Source organism: Passer domesticus, chromosome 4 (assembly GCF_036417665.1).
Source record: "Passer domesticus isolate bPasDom1 chromosome 4, bPasDom1.hap1, whole genome shotgun sequence".
NCBI classification, from domain to species: domain Eukaryota; kingdom Metazoa; phylum Chordata; class Aves; order Passeriformes; family Passeridae; genus Passer; species Passer domesticus.
In genome coordinates, this window is record NC_087477.1 from 34695981 (window position 1) to 34710768 (window position 14788).

Here is a 14788-nt window from a genome sequence, read left to right on the forward strand (position 1 = left end):
TTTCACAGTTCTTCTACCAAACTCAAATTTGTCTGTGCTCAAGAGCTCTGCACTTCGCTATACCTATACAGCATTTTGATTGCTACAGCCATGAACTGAAACACTCCATACTAAGCACTTCAGAATAAAACACTTAAAGAAGCTGGGGAAACGTGATCATTTTTCAAGGAAAAAACCATGCTTTAAACCTATAAACAGTATTTTATTTTACTTGTTAGTATAGAAAGAAACCTAAAAAACCTACTACGTGTGGAGCCTGAGTTAATGCATATTAAACTGTGGTGGTTTTATTTGCTTGTCTTAAAACAACATGGCATTTTCTCCCACTTTCAGAATCTGATTAAAAATGGTTTAAGATTACTTGATAACAGACATACAAGTCTCACATAAAAACAAGAGCTTTGGCTTCTGGCTATTAGCAATTATGAATTGAATGCATTTTCCCTAGGAAAGGGTACATACTTTCCCACACAGAAAATATGTAAACCCTAACAAACCAGAACACTTTCTAGCTGTTAAGACTGGCATACTTTAGACTTCAAACACTATAGTTGTTTTCCCTTTATCTGTTCTTTCACTCTAAAGAGGAATCATTTGTGTTACCAACTGAAATGATACAAAAATGTTCAAATCTGTTCTGTAAAGCAACTCTCTGGAGCTTAGACATAGGTACAAGCTCTAAGAGTACGTTCAGAGTAGTAAATAAAACATGTTTTTCCACCTTTGCTGAATAAAAAAGTCACAGTACGTGTTTCTAAGCCTATCTGTGCTATCCAACATCAGTATCATATGGTATGCAAATATACATACACATCTATATAGGTGTACATAGTGTGCAGTAATTAACATCCCATTACTGTTTGTGATGATCTCCTTCCAAGGCGCACACACAGAGCAATTAGAATATAAGTTAACACCTCAAAATTTGTTCTGAATTTTTTAGAGGCAGAACTCTCGAGCTTCCAAATCTGTTATTTGTTCTGCTGCAAGCACCAGCTATTATGCCTTAAGATCAATTTATAACTTACTCAGTGTTTTCCATTAAAAGAAAAAAAACTTATTATACAACTAAATAATACAGCACTGTCAACAGCCAGGTTTTATTATTTTTAGTCTTTTAAACAAAGAAGAAAAGGAAATACAGGCCTTAATTTCAGCTGTTGTCTTTCAGCAAGCCAAACTCTTCATCCAGTAACCCAAGACATACTGACTAGTTTAGTAAATTATGCCTTGACATTTTATCTCCTTCCCAATTTCTGCAGCGAGCAAACTAAAAATTAGGCTCTGGTTCAGAAATGTTTTCTGTTTCCCTGCCTGCTCACTCCACACACACATACTTCCCATTTCAAAGCTGATTTTAGAGTCTGGCAACAAAGGGTGTTCTAGTGGCCAGTTTCATTTACAAAAGAAAAAACAGTTATTCTGCCTCAGGTTTGCATTGATTTTCAGGGCTCATCTTGATTTTCAGTGTTTTGGGTTTGTTTTTTTAAGAGGAACAGCAATTAACATGCTATGTTAAGGCAAATCCCAGTTGGGTATTTTTCAGGAAGCTGCCTTCTAAGACATGTAGGCTCCCCCTCCCTTCCTGGGAACACACTGCCCATACTGCCCCAGCAGGGTGTTCTGCTATCTGAGCTGCAGTGCAAGGATTGGGATGATTGGTTTATGGGCAAGTGTCAGTCACCAATTCTTGCCAAGGTATTCTTGGGAAAGATTGCAACCATGTTCCTCTAAGTGACCCAAGCTAAGGGTTGTATTTGACAGAGAGGCTTGATTTTGTTCCCATAGAAACTGTGTGTGAACACAAAATATGCAGCATATTACTGTTTCAATATGTCATCAGAAAACAAGAGATAAGGAGGAAAAACAAAGTTTGGTACTATATTCAACTTACCTTTTCATTCCATGCCCACAATCCAATCCCAAGAAATGCTATGCCAAGGAACTAAAGGAAAATGGAAAAAAAAGAGCAGGAATTAGAAATCTGTTGTGGTTTTTGTCAGTTGTTTTTTTTTAGAGACACATATTGACTCATCCACTCTGTTGGATAATAATTTTATCAGGACTGAGGGGCGCTCAGTGAGAGTTTTACAATATGTTTTACAATTCAAATACTTTCAGCTGAAGAATTTAAAACTCGCAGAACTTGGGGATGTCCCACACAGGAACAGTAGGTGCAATAGCTGTCACTTCATCAGTACTGACCAGGCAAGGTTCTTTTTGAGTTTATAGGACTCAAAGCAAACTCCATAGTCAAACAACACTTTTGTTTGCTATTTTACTATTGCATCACCACTGCCTGCACAAAGCAATTGCCCTCTCTGTGCTCTCAAGTGAGAAAGTGATTTTAAAAAATCCTAAATACACATTTATTATCAGTTTTAGCAATGCTGTCCATATAAAATAACCTATCATTTCTGAGGGGAAAAAAATAAATAATACTGGTCTGAAAGACTAAGAATTTTTAAAAGCCCTGCAGGTAATATTTGATAACTTTTCTGATACTGACTGTTTCATAAGGGAAGATCCATCTCCTTTCTCCCCCAAGAGATTCAACAGCATCAAGCTCAAGAGATAGTTTTCCCCCATGATGAAAAATGGAACACCATCTTTGATTTTGTTACATCCATGTTCTCCATTCCACTGAATAATTTAAAATGCGTAATTTCCCTCCAAATCTACAGGGATGCCATACAAAATCTACACCAATGATCAGTGAAACAAGCAAAACAGGCAGAATAAGCACTCCATCTCCCAACATGATTAGTGCATATTTGGCACAATACAGTATCAATCACGTAAAATGTTTTAAAAACATTTAGTAGATGTCTGAGAACATCTCTAAATGTCCATCTGTCCAACTTGCATATCTGATTTTAAAAGTGCCAACTAAAAAAAAAAACTATTTTCACTGTAGTTTCAGGGCATGCAGTAGAATGTTGCTCAAACATAAGACTGATTTTCTTTGCCATTTCTCCACACTGCAGTGTACAGACTTATTTTGGCACATTTACCCTGTCTCTTAAGATCTGTGTAAACAGTGAAGAATCCTAGAGATTTCTCTTTTGCGAAGAGAACAAAAGTGTTTTTCTGTTGAAAAGTGGGAGGAGGCAGGAATATAAACTTTAAAACCTTTTCCAGAAGTGATTTCAACAGTTTCAAACAAAGACTCCTTCCCTACAAGCACTTTTTTGGAGGGGGGAATTTTATCTTTGTAATACAAAGCTAACTGTAACTCATTATCAAGCGAAATACACTTGCTACAATGCCCTGAAGTTCCCAAACAACCCTTGCATTTCTGTAACTTTCTCCTCCAAGTGTGCTGTGCCAGCTACCCAAAGGACCATGTATACTGGGAATGAAACTTTTCCGACTTGAAGAGTCATGACTGTAAATTTGAACAATACTAGAAGTCAGCATTCTTCAAAGGAAATTGTTACAGGCTTGGCTGCATTTTAACAAAAGATAAACGGAATTTTTTCTTAGATAGAAAGCAGGACTGCAGGTCAAGAAAGTCTTATTTCAACAGCCTTAATTATTTATAAAGTACAAGATGCGGATTTGAGTCAGTACAGCCTCTTCTAATACACCACAAAGAAAGCTAAAAAAAGGTCATCTTACCTGTATCAAAACTGCTTTTTTTATGGTTATAAAGCTTGCCAAAAGATTACACACACTCTTCCTGACTGCAGTGATTATTTGAAACTTGAGATAAAGCTGTTCAAGTTTCCCTCTCAGACAAATACAGCTTTTTTTTGCAGTAACAGGCTCCTTTCCTTCTTTCTTACACAGCCAAAGGCACCACAGGTGAAGGAACGGGACTGGGGGAAATTATATATTACAAATATCCATAAGTTACATTTGGAATTAGAAAATTGTTATTTGTAAAGGGGCAAAAAACATTATGTTTTGTGAACTGGTTAATATGGTTGTGAACAGAACAAGCATGGAAAACTAGAACAGAAGTATTTGATCAGTGCATTCATACAAATTTACATTCATACAAATCAGCTGCAGGTCTGGCCCAGCTTCACTGACTTTATATAATTTAATCCAGCCACATGTCCTGATCCTTCACCAGAACTTGAGACCTACAGGTAAGATTACCTCACGGGCTGCAGAGGGTGACTTACACTACACAGGTCCCAAGCCAGGCCGAGCTCATCCCTGGTTATACTGGGGCTATCACACCACACTGTGCTAAACTGAGGCACCTAAAAACCAACGCTGTCTAGCTTCTGTCAGGAGAGCACAGAAAACTCAGTTCTCAGAGCTTTCAAAAGGATAAGAGAATTCCATGCTGCTCTGTCCTCTCCATATCCTAACCCAGAAATGCTTTTTTGAGCAGATGAAGAACAACAAGCAAGATCTATTAGGAGAAAAAAGATTCAGAATGCAATCATGAACTCTTATCACAGGATGCTGTGGAAATCAAAAGCTTAATGGCATAGAGGAAAAAAAAAGGTAATTAACAAATGGCCCATAGCTACTGAAATAAATGTGATTCTGATGCAGCTTCTGGCTCAGAAAGTTTTTACAGTGACACTTATTGGGAGACTGAAATCAGGAAAAGATTGCTGCATGCATGTTTTGTTGGTTAAATGCCTCTTGCCTTGGAGAAACTTTACTTGCTCTACTTGAGACAAAACACAGAGGCAGGCAGACCACTCACCCAAGGCCCTGCAGTCACGCCCTAGGAAAGGCACACCTTGGCACAAACACAGCCTGCTATGGGGACAAAGCACACAGGAATGCTCCCTGTAACCCCCACTGGCAGAAAACACATGTTCATGAGAACACTTCCACCTCTCACCAGGATTAACTTTGGACTTTCTTGACAATTATGAATAGCTCCTTCGTAGCCTAAAATTATTTGGAAGCAATTCCAATGAGCAATAAAAAGGTGGAAGTTTAGTTCATTATCAACAATTCATTTTACAGAGAAAAAGCCTCAATTCTCCACAGACATCTAATAAGACCATCTGGTCTAACTATAAATGGTCACTGCTGCAGAGCATGTAAAATCTTGATTTCCTTTTTTTCTTTCCTTTTCTATACAATAATTTTTAGGAGAATATTAAAACATTTCTCTGGAGCATTAGCCTTAAAAAAACACTTGCACAGCAGTATTTTCCCAGCTGTAAGTTTTCTATTCACAAACAAAACCCAAATGTTTTTATATTTCTTTTCTATCAAGATTAAATGTTTTTATAAGTCAAAGGTGTAGCAGTACTTGCACTGTTAGTGTGCTTGTGCAATTCACATGCTGTTTTCCAAAGTGAATTGACCAGCATTTCAAGCTATACATATTTCATTCTCAGTCTTGTTTGCATGGAGGAACATTATTCTTTTTTTGGTAAGGATGCAGCATCCCACAGCACAGCACTGCATTTAAAGGCTCTTGGGGCAAACACTAACAAAAAGGCCAGAAAACCTTTGAGAGGCATAGTGATTACTAAACATAGGGAATTTTTCACCTCAGCTGATATTCTTAAATAACTTGGCACCAGTTTTCAACTAAAAGCAGGACAGCAGCAGGCCAAGCAGTAAGAGGTTGGTTAATGTGCCACATGCACAAACCAGTGTACATTTAAGAGTGGTGACATTAAACACTTGTGAGAGGTAGAAGCCTTGTGCAGGCACCTCATTTCACCTTCCTGGTGACAACACAAACACCGCAGCGGAAGCCTGCCAAAGCTGTCAGAGTTCAGAACCGGAGCTTTCTGCCCAGAGCTTTTCTGGTTTATTGGGACTGGGAGGTGGGGGGGTGTTTAAGTCCTGTACTTTGGCTTGTGTGTGAAAAACTCCCACTTGCCCTTCCCTTTGAGGTGCCACAAGAACTTTGTGTTAGCACGGAGACTACCAGGATTCCTACGGGCACTTCAGTGTTCCTGTATGCTGTAGGTAATTCACTGAGCAAGGCTTCCTGCTGTGATTCAAGCAGCACAGCACAGAACACAAGGTACAGTATTTTAGCAACAGCACAGCAGTGATCAGGACAACATGAAGTAAAGCTTTTCACATCCTGAAATACAGTCAGGAAAACACACGGCTCCTGAGCTGTGTACATACATAAAACAGTGCTGACAAGTTCCTAACTGAACTCCAAAACCCCAAATGGACAATTTTTCCCAAAGAACTTCCTCTGCAGCAGTCTGCGCTTAGACTCACTCAAAGTTATTTCAGCTGCAATACTCACTGCTTCTTTAAAGTATTTTATGCCAAGTAAGTCCTTTTGCTTTTTAAGCCAGGGCAAAAAATGAGCTTAATGTATGTGTCAGTTTTTGTCTGGGTCAAAAAAGGATTTAGTTGTTGGTTTTGTCACCTGTTTGCTTTTAAGTAGCTCTGACAGAGAAAGAGCACCAAAGTAAAAATCAAAATGAAGTTTCACACAGTTTTTTTTTCTCTCCTTCATGCCACTGATGTGCACTCTGCTTAAAATATGTCACTTAGCGTTCTCTCAAGCAAAACAGATAGGACATCCTCTCAACTCTACAGCTTTCAACCTGGGCCAGTATCACATGGAAGGGAAGTACCAGAAGTCTGCTCTTATTTCTTTTTCCATATGCCCCAGTTCCAATGACTTTTCCATTCTCAACATAGATTGTTAAAGCATTTCATTTTCACGTGGCTAAAAAGTGTGCTGATGAAAGGAGAGGCAAACTGCACAAAGCATACCTATGTATTTACACATCTAAGTTAATGCTTTCTTCTAAAGCCCATTTCTTGCTTGCCTTGAGATTAGCAGCAAGAAAACTCCATGTACTACAGTCAGTGAATGAAGATGCTGATGAAGATGTTGCGTAGGTGACTAATTACCATTTTAGTTCATGGCAACATTCAGACATAGAATACAAGATGTCAAACCTATTTCCATTTTATATGCAGTCTCTAAAAAACATTATACTATATCTCACAGATAACTGTCTTGGTAAAATCTTTTCCTTCCCAACACAAAACCCACACATGTGGAATTATTAAAAAAAAAAAGAAAAGGAAAATTTTTTTTTAAAAAAAGGAAGGAAAAAACCCACCACATTTGCCAGTTTCCACACATTTTTCTCAGCTAAATCAGAGACTTGACTGATTTTTATAGAATTATCCAAATGAGAAAAACAGACCTGAGAACACAATGAGAAAAGCTGCCTGCTCCGTCTTGCAAAGATCCTTTGCATGATGTTTTCTAATGAAATATTAAGCACACATGACACAAATTTTCAGAGCAAGACACTATGGCTGTTAATGTATATTTTGCTTGCACCAGTAAGGGTTTTCCATTTTGTCTGACAAGAAAGCAAGATATATATACTCCCGCCACTGCAGAGTCAATTGCCATCAGTTTCTTACTGTCATTTCCAGTTCCTGAATTGTAAAAGCAAGACATCTGCTTTCTGTTACTGTTGCTCTATGTATTTATTTTATTGCTTTCTGGTGGTGCAATTGTATGCACTGCCAATCAGCTTGGAGCAAGAGTCCCTTAAGACTAAAGTCCCTCTCCTCTTGTCCATAGAACTTGATATTCTGGAAAACACAAAAAGGAGAATGAATTATGTCCTATTTCCCCTGCTCCAACTTTTGAACAACTCCTCTCAAGCCTAGACAAAATAAATTTAACTCTTTTCAAATGCACACTGAGACTCTTCAAACTCAGGTCCTGATGCCTAAAGAAAATACTTCATTTGGAGCAGATTTATTTTAAAGAATAAAAAACTTTAACATACCACTCTCTTTGCAAAAATTTTCAATAAAAGCTTTTGGGAGTTTAATACTTTCACTTCTGTCGGATCGAGCTCATTTCCTAAAACTAGTACCTTTTTTCCTCACACAAAAATCAAAGATCATTAAGGTAAATACCCCACCACTACCACACAGAAACATTCAAAAAGCCTAGAGTTGAAGTAACAAGACACCTCCATTCAAAGTGACTTCGGTACACTCATCTCACAGAGATCACATCCTTTCTCTTCTTTCTACTCTCCACTGGAACTTATTTCACCATACTCTCTTCTGAGCCCTCCTTGAGCCCAAAACACTTTGCAGAAAGACTGAGAAATTCTGCTGTACAGACCTTTCCAAAGATCTCTTCCCTGCCTTTGCTTCTGAACTACACCAAGTGCTACGTGTCCTCCTGCTTTTCCTATCCAGCCTTGTTCTCACCAACACCATTCCATCTCTAGCTCAATCCTTGCCACGGCAACATCCATGACTGAAGCCATTTTCTATTTGCAAAACCTTCCAAAAATTACATAAGTGGTGCTGCAGCAGCATATCTAAGCAGTATGGGCTTAAAATACAAACACACACAGTAGAGAAGTGTAAAATAAAATAATTGGGAGAAAACCTTAAACCTGAATTTGACATACTTTATCATAACATTCATCATTTATCTTAGGCAGGTTGACAATGCAAAGTCTTCTCATTCTGGCATACAAGTCAGGTATAAGAAGAGGTATAAGGGCAAATAAAGCATGTCTTGCTTCAAGCCAAGGTGAAGGAAAAGGGTCTGGAAGCAGAACTGCAAGCGGGTCATTTTCCAGGTCTGTTTTGCTGCCCAGGGTTAGCAGCTTCCAGCCCCAGAGGGCAGCTAGACCTCTTCCATCTTCTTCCTGCTGCTGTGCCAATTTTATTCATCCCAAATTCCTAGACCTGAGCTTCAGGCTATTTAGGTTCATCCCCACCACGAGTCTTCACTTTCTTTTCCTGAAGCCGTTGTTCCACTAAAATTTTGAAAAGTACCACCACACCCACAAAAATACAGAGAATACATTCAGTCTCATTAGGAAACTGATACACAAGTGCTCACTTATTCCAGTTGCAAGCAGTAAAGTTATAACATCTACTTCAGGCATTTGATACAGCAAACAGAAACGATCTGAGCTAGTCTTTTTCCCTAGTAACAAATGGGCAATTACATTGCCTGCACAATTGATTGAACAGCTGAGAACATCAAGAGTGCAGAGCCAGGAAACACAAACAGGTTGGCTTGTCAACACAGCAGGATACTCTGAATGCTCAGCATTTCCTTTTGGGAAAGCAGTCTCAGCTCCTAGCTGTGCTTGTAGGCTGCAGAGAGGGAGTCCCGAAATCTTCTATCCCAGCTACATAAGCTGTCACATCCCAGGTTGTTTCACAGGAGATTCTTTCTCAGAGATTTCATAGCAGATTCAAATGTCAGAGATTCATTCTGTTCACTTTGCAGAGAAGCAAACACATGTGGAGGATGAGGGAGGAATGAGAAGACTGAAGCAGTCTGGAGGGAGAGGCAAGTCAACACCAGCAACTTTACACAAAATCTTAAGGCAAACTATTTAACTTTGCTCTCTTTCTACTTAAAAAAAAAAGAAAAAAAAAAAAAAAGAAAAACCCAACCAGCACAGAAAAGAGTGAGCATCAAGCAAATGGTGAACCCACCTCCAAAATGCAAATACACACAGAACTTTTCCTAGCAACTTTCTCAACAGCTTTATTGCCTCTTTCTTCCACCAAATGCTCATTCATGGTTCTCTTCCTACTGTCCCCCACAATAAGATGTTCAAAACCATTTAGAAAGAAACCAGTACCACATATATGAAGAAATCATAGCTTGAAAAGGTAGGAAATGAGTCTGCAATTTAATAACATGCCAAAAGCGAAGTTCCAGCCATGTCCAGAATCCTGGCCCTGATATAATACGTTTGCATAGCTTATCACACTTCTCATCAGACTCAGAGTTAAAAATTCTCTAATGGCAAATGCCCAAATGTATGGCATATGTTAATACATGGAATAAATCAACTAACACTGAGTGTGGGGTAATGCAGGAGAGAAGCAGACACCAGAAGAATTGTGGCGAGTTTATCAAGAGTTGACAGCCTACCAACACTTCACTTTACAAAGGAGCACAAGATGTACAGAGGCCAGCAGTACTTTGTCAACATAAATAAAAGCAGAAATTCAAAAGCCACACCCATGCACAGCTTCATTTTTCAGAGAGATGTAGGGGGAAAAAAATGAAGCCAAACACTAAATAGGCAGGTATCTAAATTATTTTCTAATATCCATGTACAATTGCTAGCCAAATTACAAGACACATGTTGCATAAATACTGACCAAAATTCTTAATCGCTTTGCACTTTGTACTCATTGCAAGAGAGGGAAATGTCTCAAGCAGAGTAGTATTTTTAGCTAATATCACCATTGCCTGTGTGTTACACTAACTGCCCAAAAGTAAAATATTCAGATTATGTATTAGAAATGGTTCTGTGAACCTCTGAGTGCAACTTCCAGAGACTCTCGATGTCTGCTGACCAGAGCTTTGAAAAACTATTTTCCAGAAGGTAATTCAGCTCTGCATTTTGTCTTGCACTGTGGTGCTTCCTACTAATTCTAGAGGTTACTGTATATAGACTAAACAAGACTCTTAACCAAATTAAGCTATATTTTTAATTATGTTGACATTAACCCATGCTTTAGTATCTATATTTATACTATAAGATATCTTTCCAATTTCCAGTAAATGTAAAATATGCAGGGATTGACGTCAATTTGTCCTTTCTGCAATAGCACTCTTCACAAGAGCAAAGTAAGCAAAACTGTGATTTGAATTTCTTTTTCAACACAAGCAACATGGAACAAACTGGCAGCAACAAATGGTCACAGTGCTGTTTACCTGAGGGGTTTGTTCCCAGACAAAAGTTCCACAGTTTGGCAATAGAAAAAAGAAAAACAAAAAAAAAAAGGCAGCCATAAACCAGCTGCTTGTATAAATGAAATAGACTGCTGATCCTTTGTCTGGTTTGCAGACAGCACCAAAAGCATCTCTATTATTTGTCATTCTCAAACGAGGTGTGGGGGCTTGACTAAACATGCAGACAAAATCCTCTTCACTTCTGTTAAGTTGCCCCTTCAGATCACAACTGTTTCACAGCCTGGGGTGGCTTTGCTGCTGACACCTTTGCTGGACTCGTGCTGAAGATACAAATACAACACTATCACTGCAATTTAATTTGAGGGTTAAACTTGCTTTAAGAAAAAATGCATTGGAAAAACAGAACTACACTGGAAGATTTCCAGTTCACTAAGAGCCTACTCTTCTCACATAATTTCAGCTTAGCCAACAGCATGAGCAGTATCATCTACATGATATAAAATGCTCATCCACTTGCAAGTGCAAACTTTTATTCCCAATTTTATTGCCACTGTGAACTACATTATTTCCAACAACTATAGCTCCTGATGAATCCACCAGCTTACTTACTGTTTGCACAAACCTTCTCTGCTTTGCACAAACACTAACAGCTGATTCCTTCACCGACACCTAGAAGTAAAACAAGGACTAAAAACATCTTTAAGGGATCTGGAAATGTAATTGTAGTACATGCAGATGGCTCCCTAAGAGAAAAGCTATAAAAAGCAAGTGACTAAGACCCTTGTGCTGCAAAGCTGTGCTCTTGCAGTCAGTCTTTGCATACCACTTTTTCAAAACAACATCCCAACAAAAAAAATCCCCAACAACTGTGCACAGAGGACTGGATTTGGTTTGACTTCATGCACTCACCCATGATTTCAACTTAGTTCAGCAACTGCTACTCCTCATAGGAAAAGTTTCTTTTTTTCTGCTCAGTCCCAGAAGGGTTTCAAGACACCAGGTACATGAGCAACACAAAGCAGTCATTTAACTATAAAAATATAAATACTAGGTAAGTGTCTTTGCTCAGCTAGACATTGTTATAAAAGGGAATAAAAGAAAGCATTTATTTTTTACTACTGAGTGCCAGCAGTAAAACTCATTTTAAAACTTCAGCTGTTTCCCATGGAACAGTCACCCCGCACAGCATCTCAGAAGGGACATCCGCAATCCACACTCTCAACTCCAGCCTTCCAGGCAAAGCCCACTACACTTGGCTTGATCAGCTGAAAAATAACACGATTTTCTAGAGCACTGTCTTTAAGAATTCCACAGAATCTTGTTGAAATAGCAATGTGTTAGGGCAAACAGACCTCTGTCACACTGAGGGGCTCAGAAGCCTCCTGACCACCCCTGACAGAAGATTTCTCAGCACCAATAAAACAGTCAAGGATAGAAAGAGACCAAGAAATGTATGTTTTAACAAACCTGGGATAGAAACCAGGGCAAAAGCACTAGCCAGGACATTTTCTCAACCTTACTTAAAGAAGTACAACTCCACACACCACAGATAATCCTATATATAAGCTAACAGATAATTCTAGTGAAGCATTTATACAGCAAAGAAGGTGTATCTCAGCTGCTAATGGGGAAAATTAATTCCTGCTAATAACACCAATGTCAAGAGGGTACTCTGCTAGAGGAAGGGTAAAAACTTGAGCATACAGGGGAACATGCACAGGATCAAACTGCTAAACCAATCTTGACAACTCTCTGCCTACACTGTAACTTCAATCCATGCTAGAAGAGAAAAGAAACATTTTGCAACACAAAAGTGCAAGCACAACACTAGATAAAAAACTTATTAGGTTTTTTTCCCTTATCTGAAAAATAATGTTTATTGGGTGAAGGTGTTCCTTCACCCAAAGTTAATAGTGTCAGAATTTCACTTTTCATTAACTGACATACACAAGCAACAGGAAAGGATCCAACTTGAAAGGCATGTTTTCTCCAAGAAGCATTTGGAAGGGAAACCACTGTTAAGACAGATTCTCCTGGTTTTCAGCCTTGCTTTTGTTTAAGAGCAAGTATATTCGGAAGCTGATTCTAAATTTGAGAAGTAAATGCAAACAGAACAAAATAAAGTTTAACTGGGCATGAAAAAGCAGTGCCAAACACATTTTTCCTGTTTTTCAATAATTCCATTGACTGATCCCCTTTGAAGCAACTGAAACTATTTGTATATTGACAAACATGCCCAGGAAAGTCCAGAATGCTCTGCCTGCCTTCTCCTCCATTTCAAAACACTTCAGCCTAGCAAATTGCCCCATTAACCTGTGCTGTTGTTCATCCACTACAAGGACATTAGAAACCTTTCAAAGCATGAATTGTTTTCCTTTAACTGTTTTTGCATTTAGATATTTCCTTATTTGAGCTGAAACATCAGGAAACAGAAAGAGACCTTTAAATCTGGTCCTTCCCTGCTGCACAAACACTGTAATTAACCCTGCACTGGGGGTAAGAGAAGGGGTCTTCAACAACAGACAGCTGTACCAGCTGTAGCCACGACTCTGGAGCTATCAGCAAGAATGCTTTCCAGCTACTCATATTCTTTCCCTCACATAGTGAAGAAAGGTGACCACAAACAAATTGGAACAGCAGGAGGGCTGAACATATGGGACATACAGATGGAATGAAATCCAACAATCTAAACACAGTGTCATATACTTAAAGACTAAGAAAATAACTGCTATAAGCTGAAAATTTATTCACTGGAAACACAACAGAAGACAGCCTTGAAATTGTATGCATCAATCTGCGAGCTAGCAAGTTGATGGAATACAGAAAGAGAAAATACTTGACATTTAATACACCATTCTCAGAAAGAATGTAGCTGCTTTCTAAAGGTTTCCCTCACTTCCACTAACTGCAAAAACGTAACATGGCCAACACCACCAGTACAGCTGTAGCCTGCTAAATGTTCGTGGGCTCTTCCTTCTAGTGTCACCTTGCCACTGGCAGGGTCCAACTGTAGGAGTTTAAGCATATGGGTTACAACTCCCACAGGAGACCCCACCAACACTCACCAATTAAACTGGGTTCTTAGGATTTTGTAAATGGACCTGTAACACTTCGTATGTGGCTGGGCATGTCAGCATAAACCTGCACCTTCATTAATTACACTTCAACCTAAACAATGCCAGGAAGACAAGGCAGCCCAGAGAGTGTAGACTTAAATGCAAATACACAAACAGAAGCATACGAGATTGCAGCCCCTAACTCTTTAGAGTGACAGAGGTGGTTTTTTTATTAAGGAACATGTTTTCAACACCTCCATCTGTGACTGATGAACTCCTGGTCTCCCTAGTAAATCATGAGGCTTCTGTCACACAAACAGCAAGTAAGAGGGTTTTCCAGGATCAAGCCTGTAATTGCTTTGCTCCGAAGTCACTCTCATTCATTCAACCACTCATGATTAGCCCCTTCCCTGAAAGCACAACACACTGTTTCCAGCGTGGGGTGGGGTTCCTCAGTCTGTCCCATTTCGATGTGTCTGCATAAAATCACCACGTAATTCCACGACATTCGGTACAGCGCTGACCCCCATTCACACGGCAGGAACAAAAGGAGCCCAGTGTAGTGGAACTGCGTTCCCGGCACGGCCGCGCTCTTCTGGTTCTGGCTGCCCTCGCATGACCTCTGCTTGGTTTCTGTCGCTGCCAAATGGGCAGAGCACAAACAAGTGCAGGGTGGCGTGTCACATCCTCTCTCGATGCACCAAACGGAGCAATTAGACTCTACAGCAGGCACCCTCAGGGCACTGAAAAGAGCGAGCAAGGAGAAGAGTGTGTGAAGACAGAGACACCACGGACTGCTCTTTGTCTCTCCTTCACTTAATCCGGCAATTAGCACTACCGGCTCTTGCCTCAGGCAGAGCAGAAAGCAAAACCCGGTATGAGCTGAAATGATATGTCCCAAATTAAGCAATGGGGTTGCTCCCCTGCCTGCCATATACAGTCAATATACATTATTTTTATGTAACAATGCAGGACAACACATCCATCCATAGTTTTCTACGCTGTCAGTGTGGTCTATCACCGACTTGCTTGGAGCTCCTACTCCTGCCTCTCCTACACAATTCCTACAAGATACGGATGTTTGAGGCTGTGCTACAGGAACTTC

The 14788-nt window shown here is 39.5% G+C and overlaps 1 protein-coding gene across 2 annotated transcripts in view; it reads right to left on the bottom strand.

Moving 5' to 3' along the window:
* Positions 1-14788, bottom strand: part of TSPAN5 (tetraspanin 5) — an 81382-nt gene that overhangs the window by 22042 nt on the left and 44552 nt on the right. Inside the window, exon 2 of one of the 2 annotated variants that reach the window (XM_064417034.1) lies at positions 1895-1945. In XM_064417034.1, coding sequence (XP_064273104.1) covers positions 1895-1945 — 51 coding nt within the window. Of the gene's footprint in view, positions 1-1894; positions 1946-9352; positions 14427-14788 lie in introns of those variants that run through there. The other variant, XR_010360952.1, reaches the window with a different exon arrangement.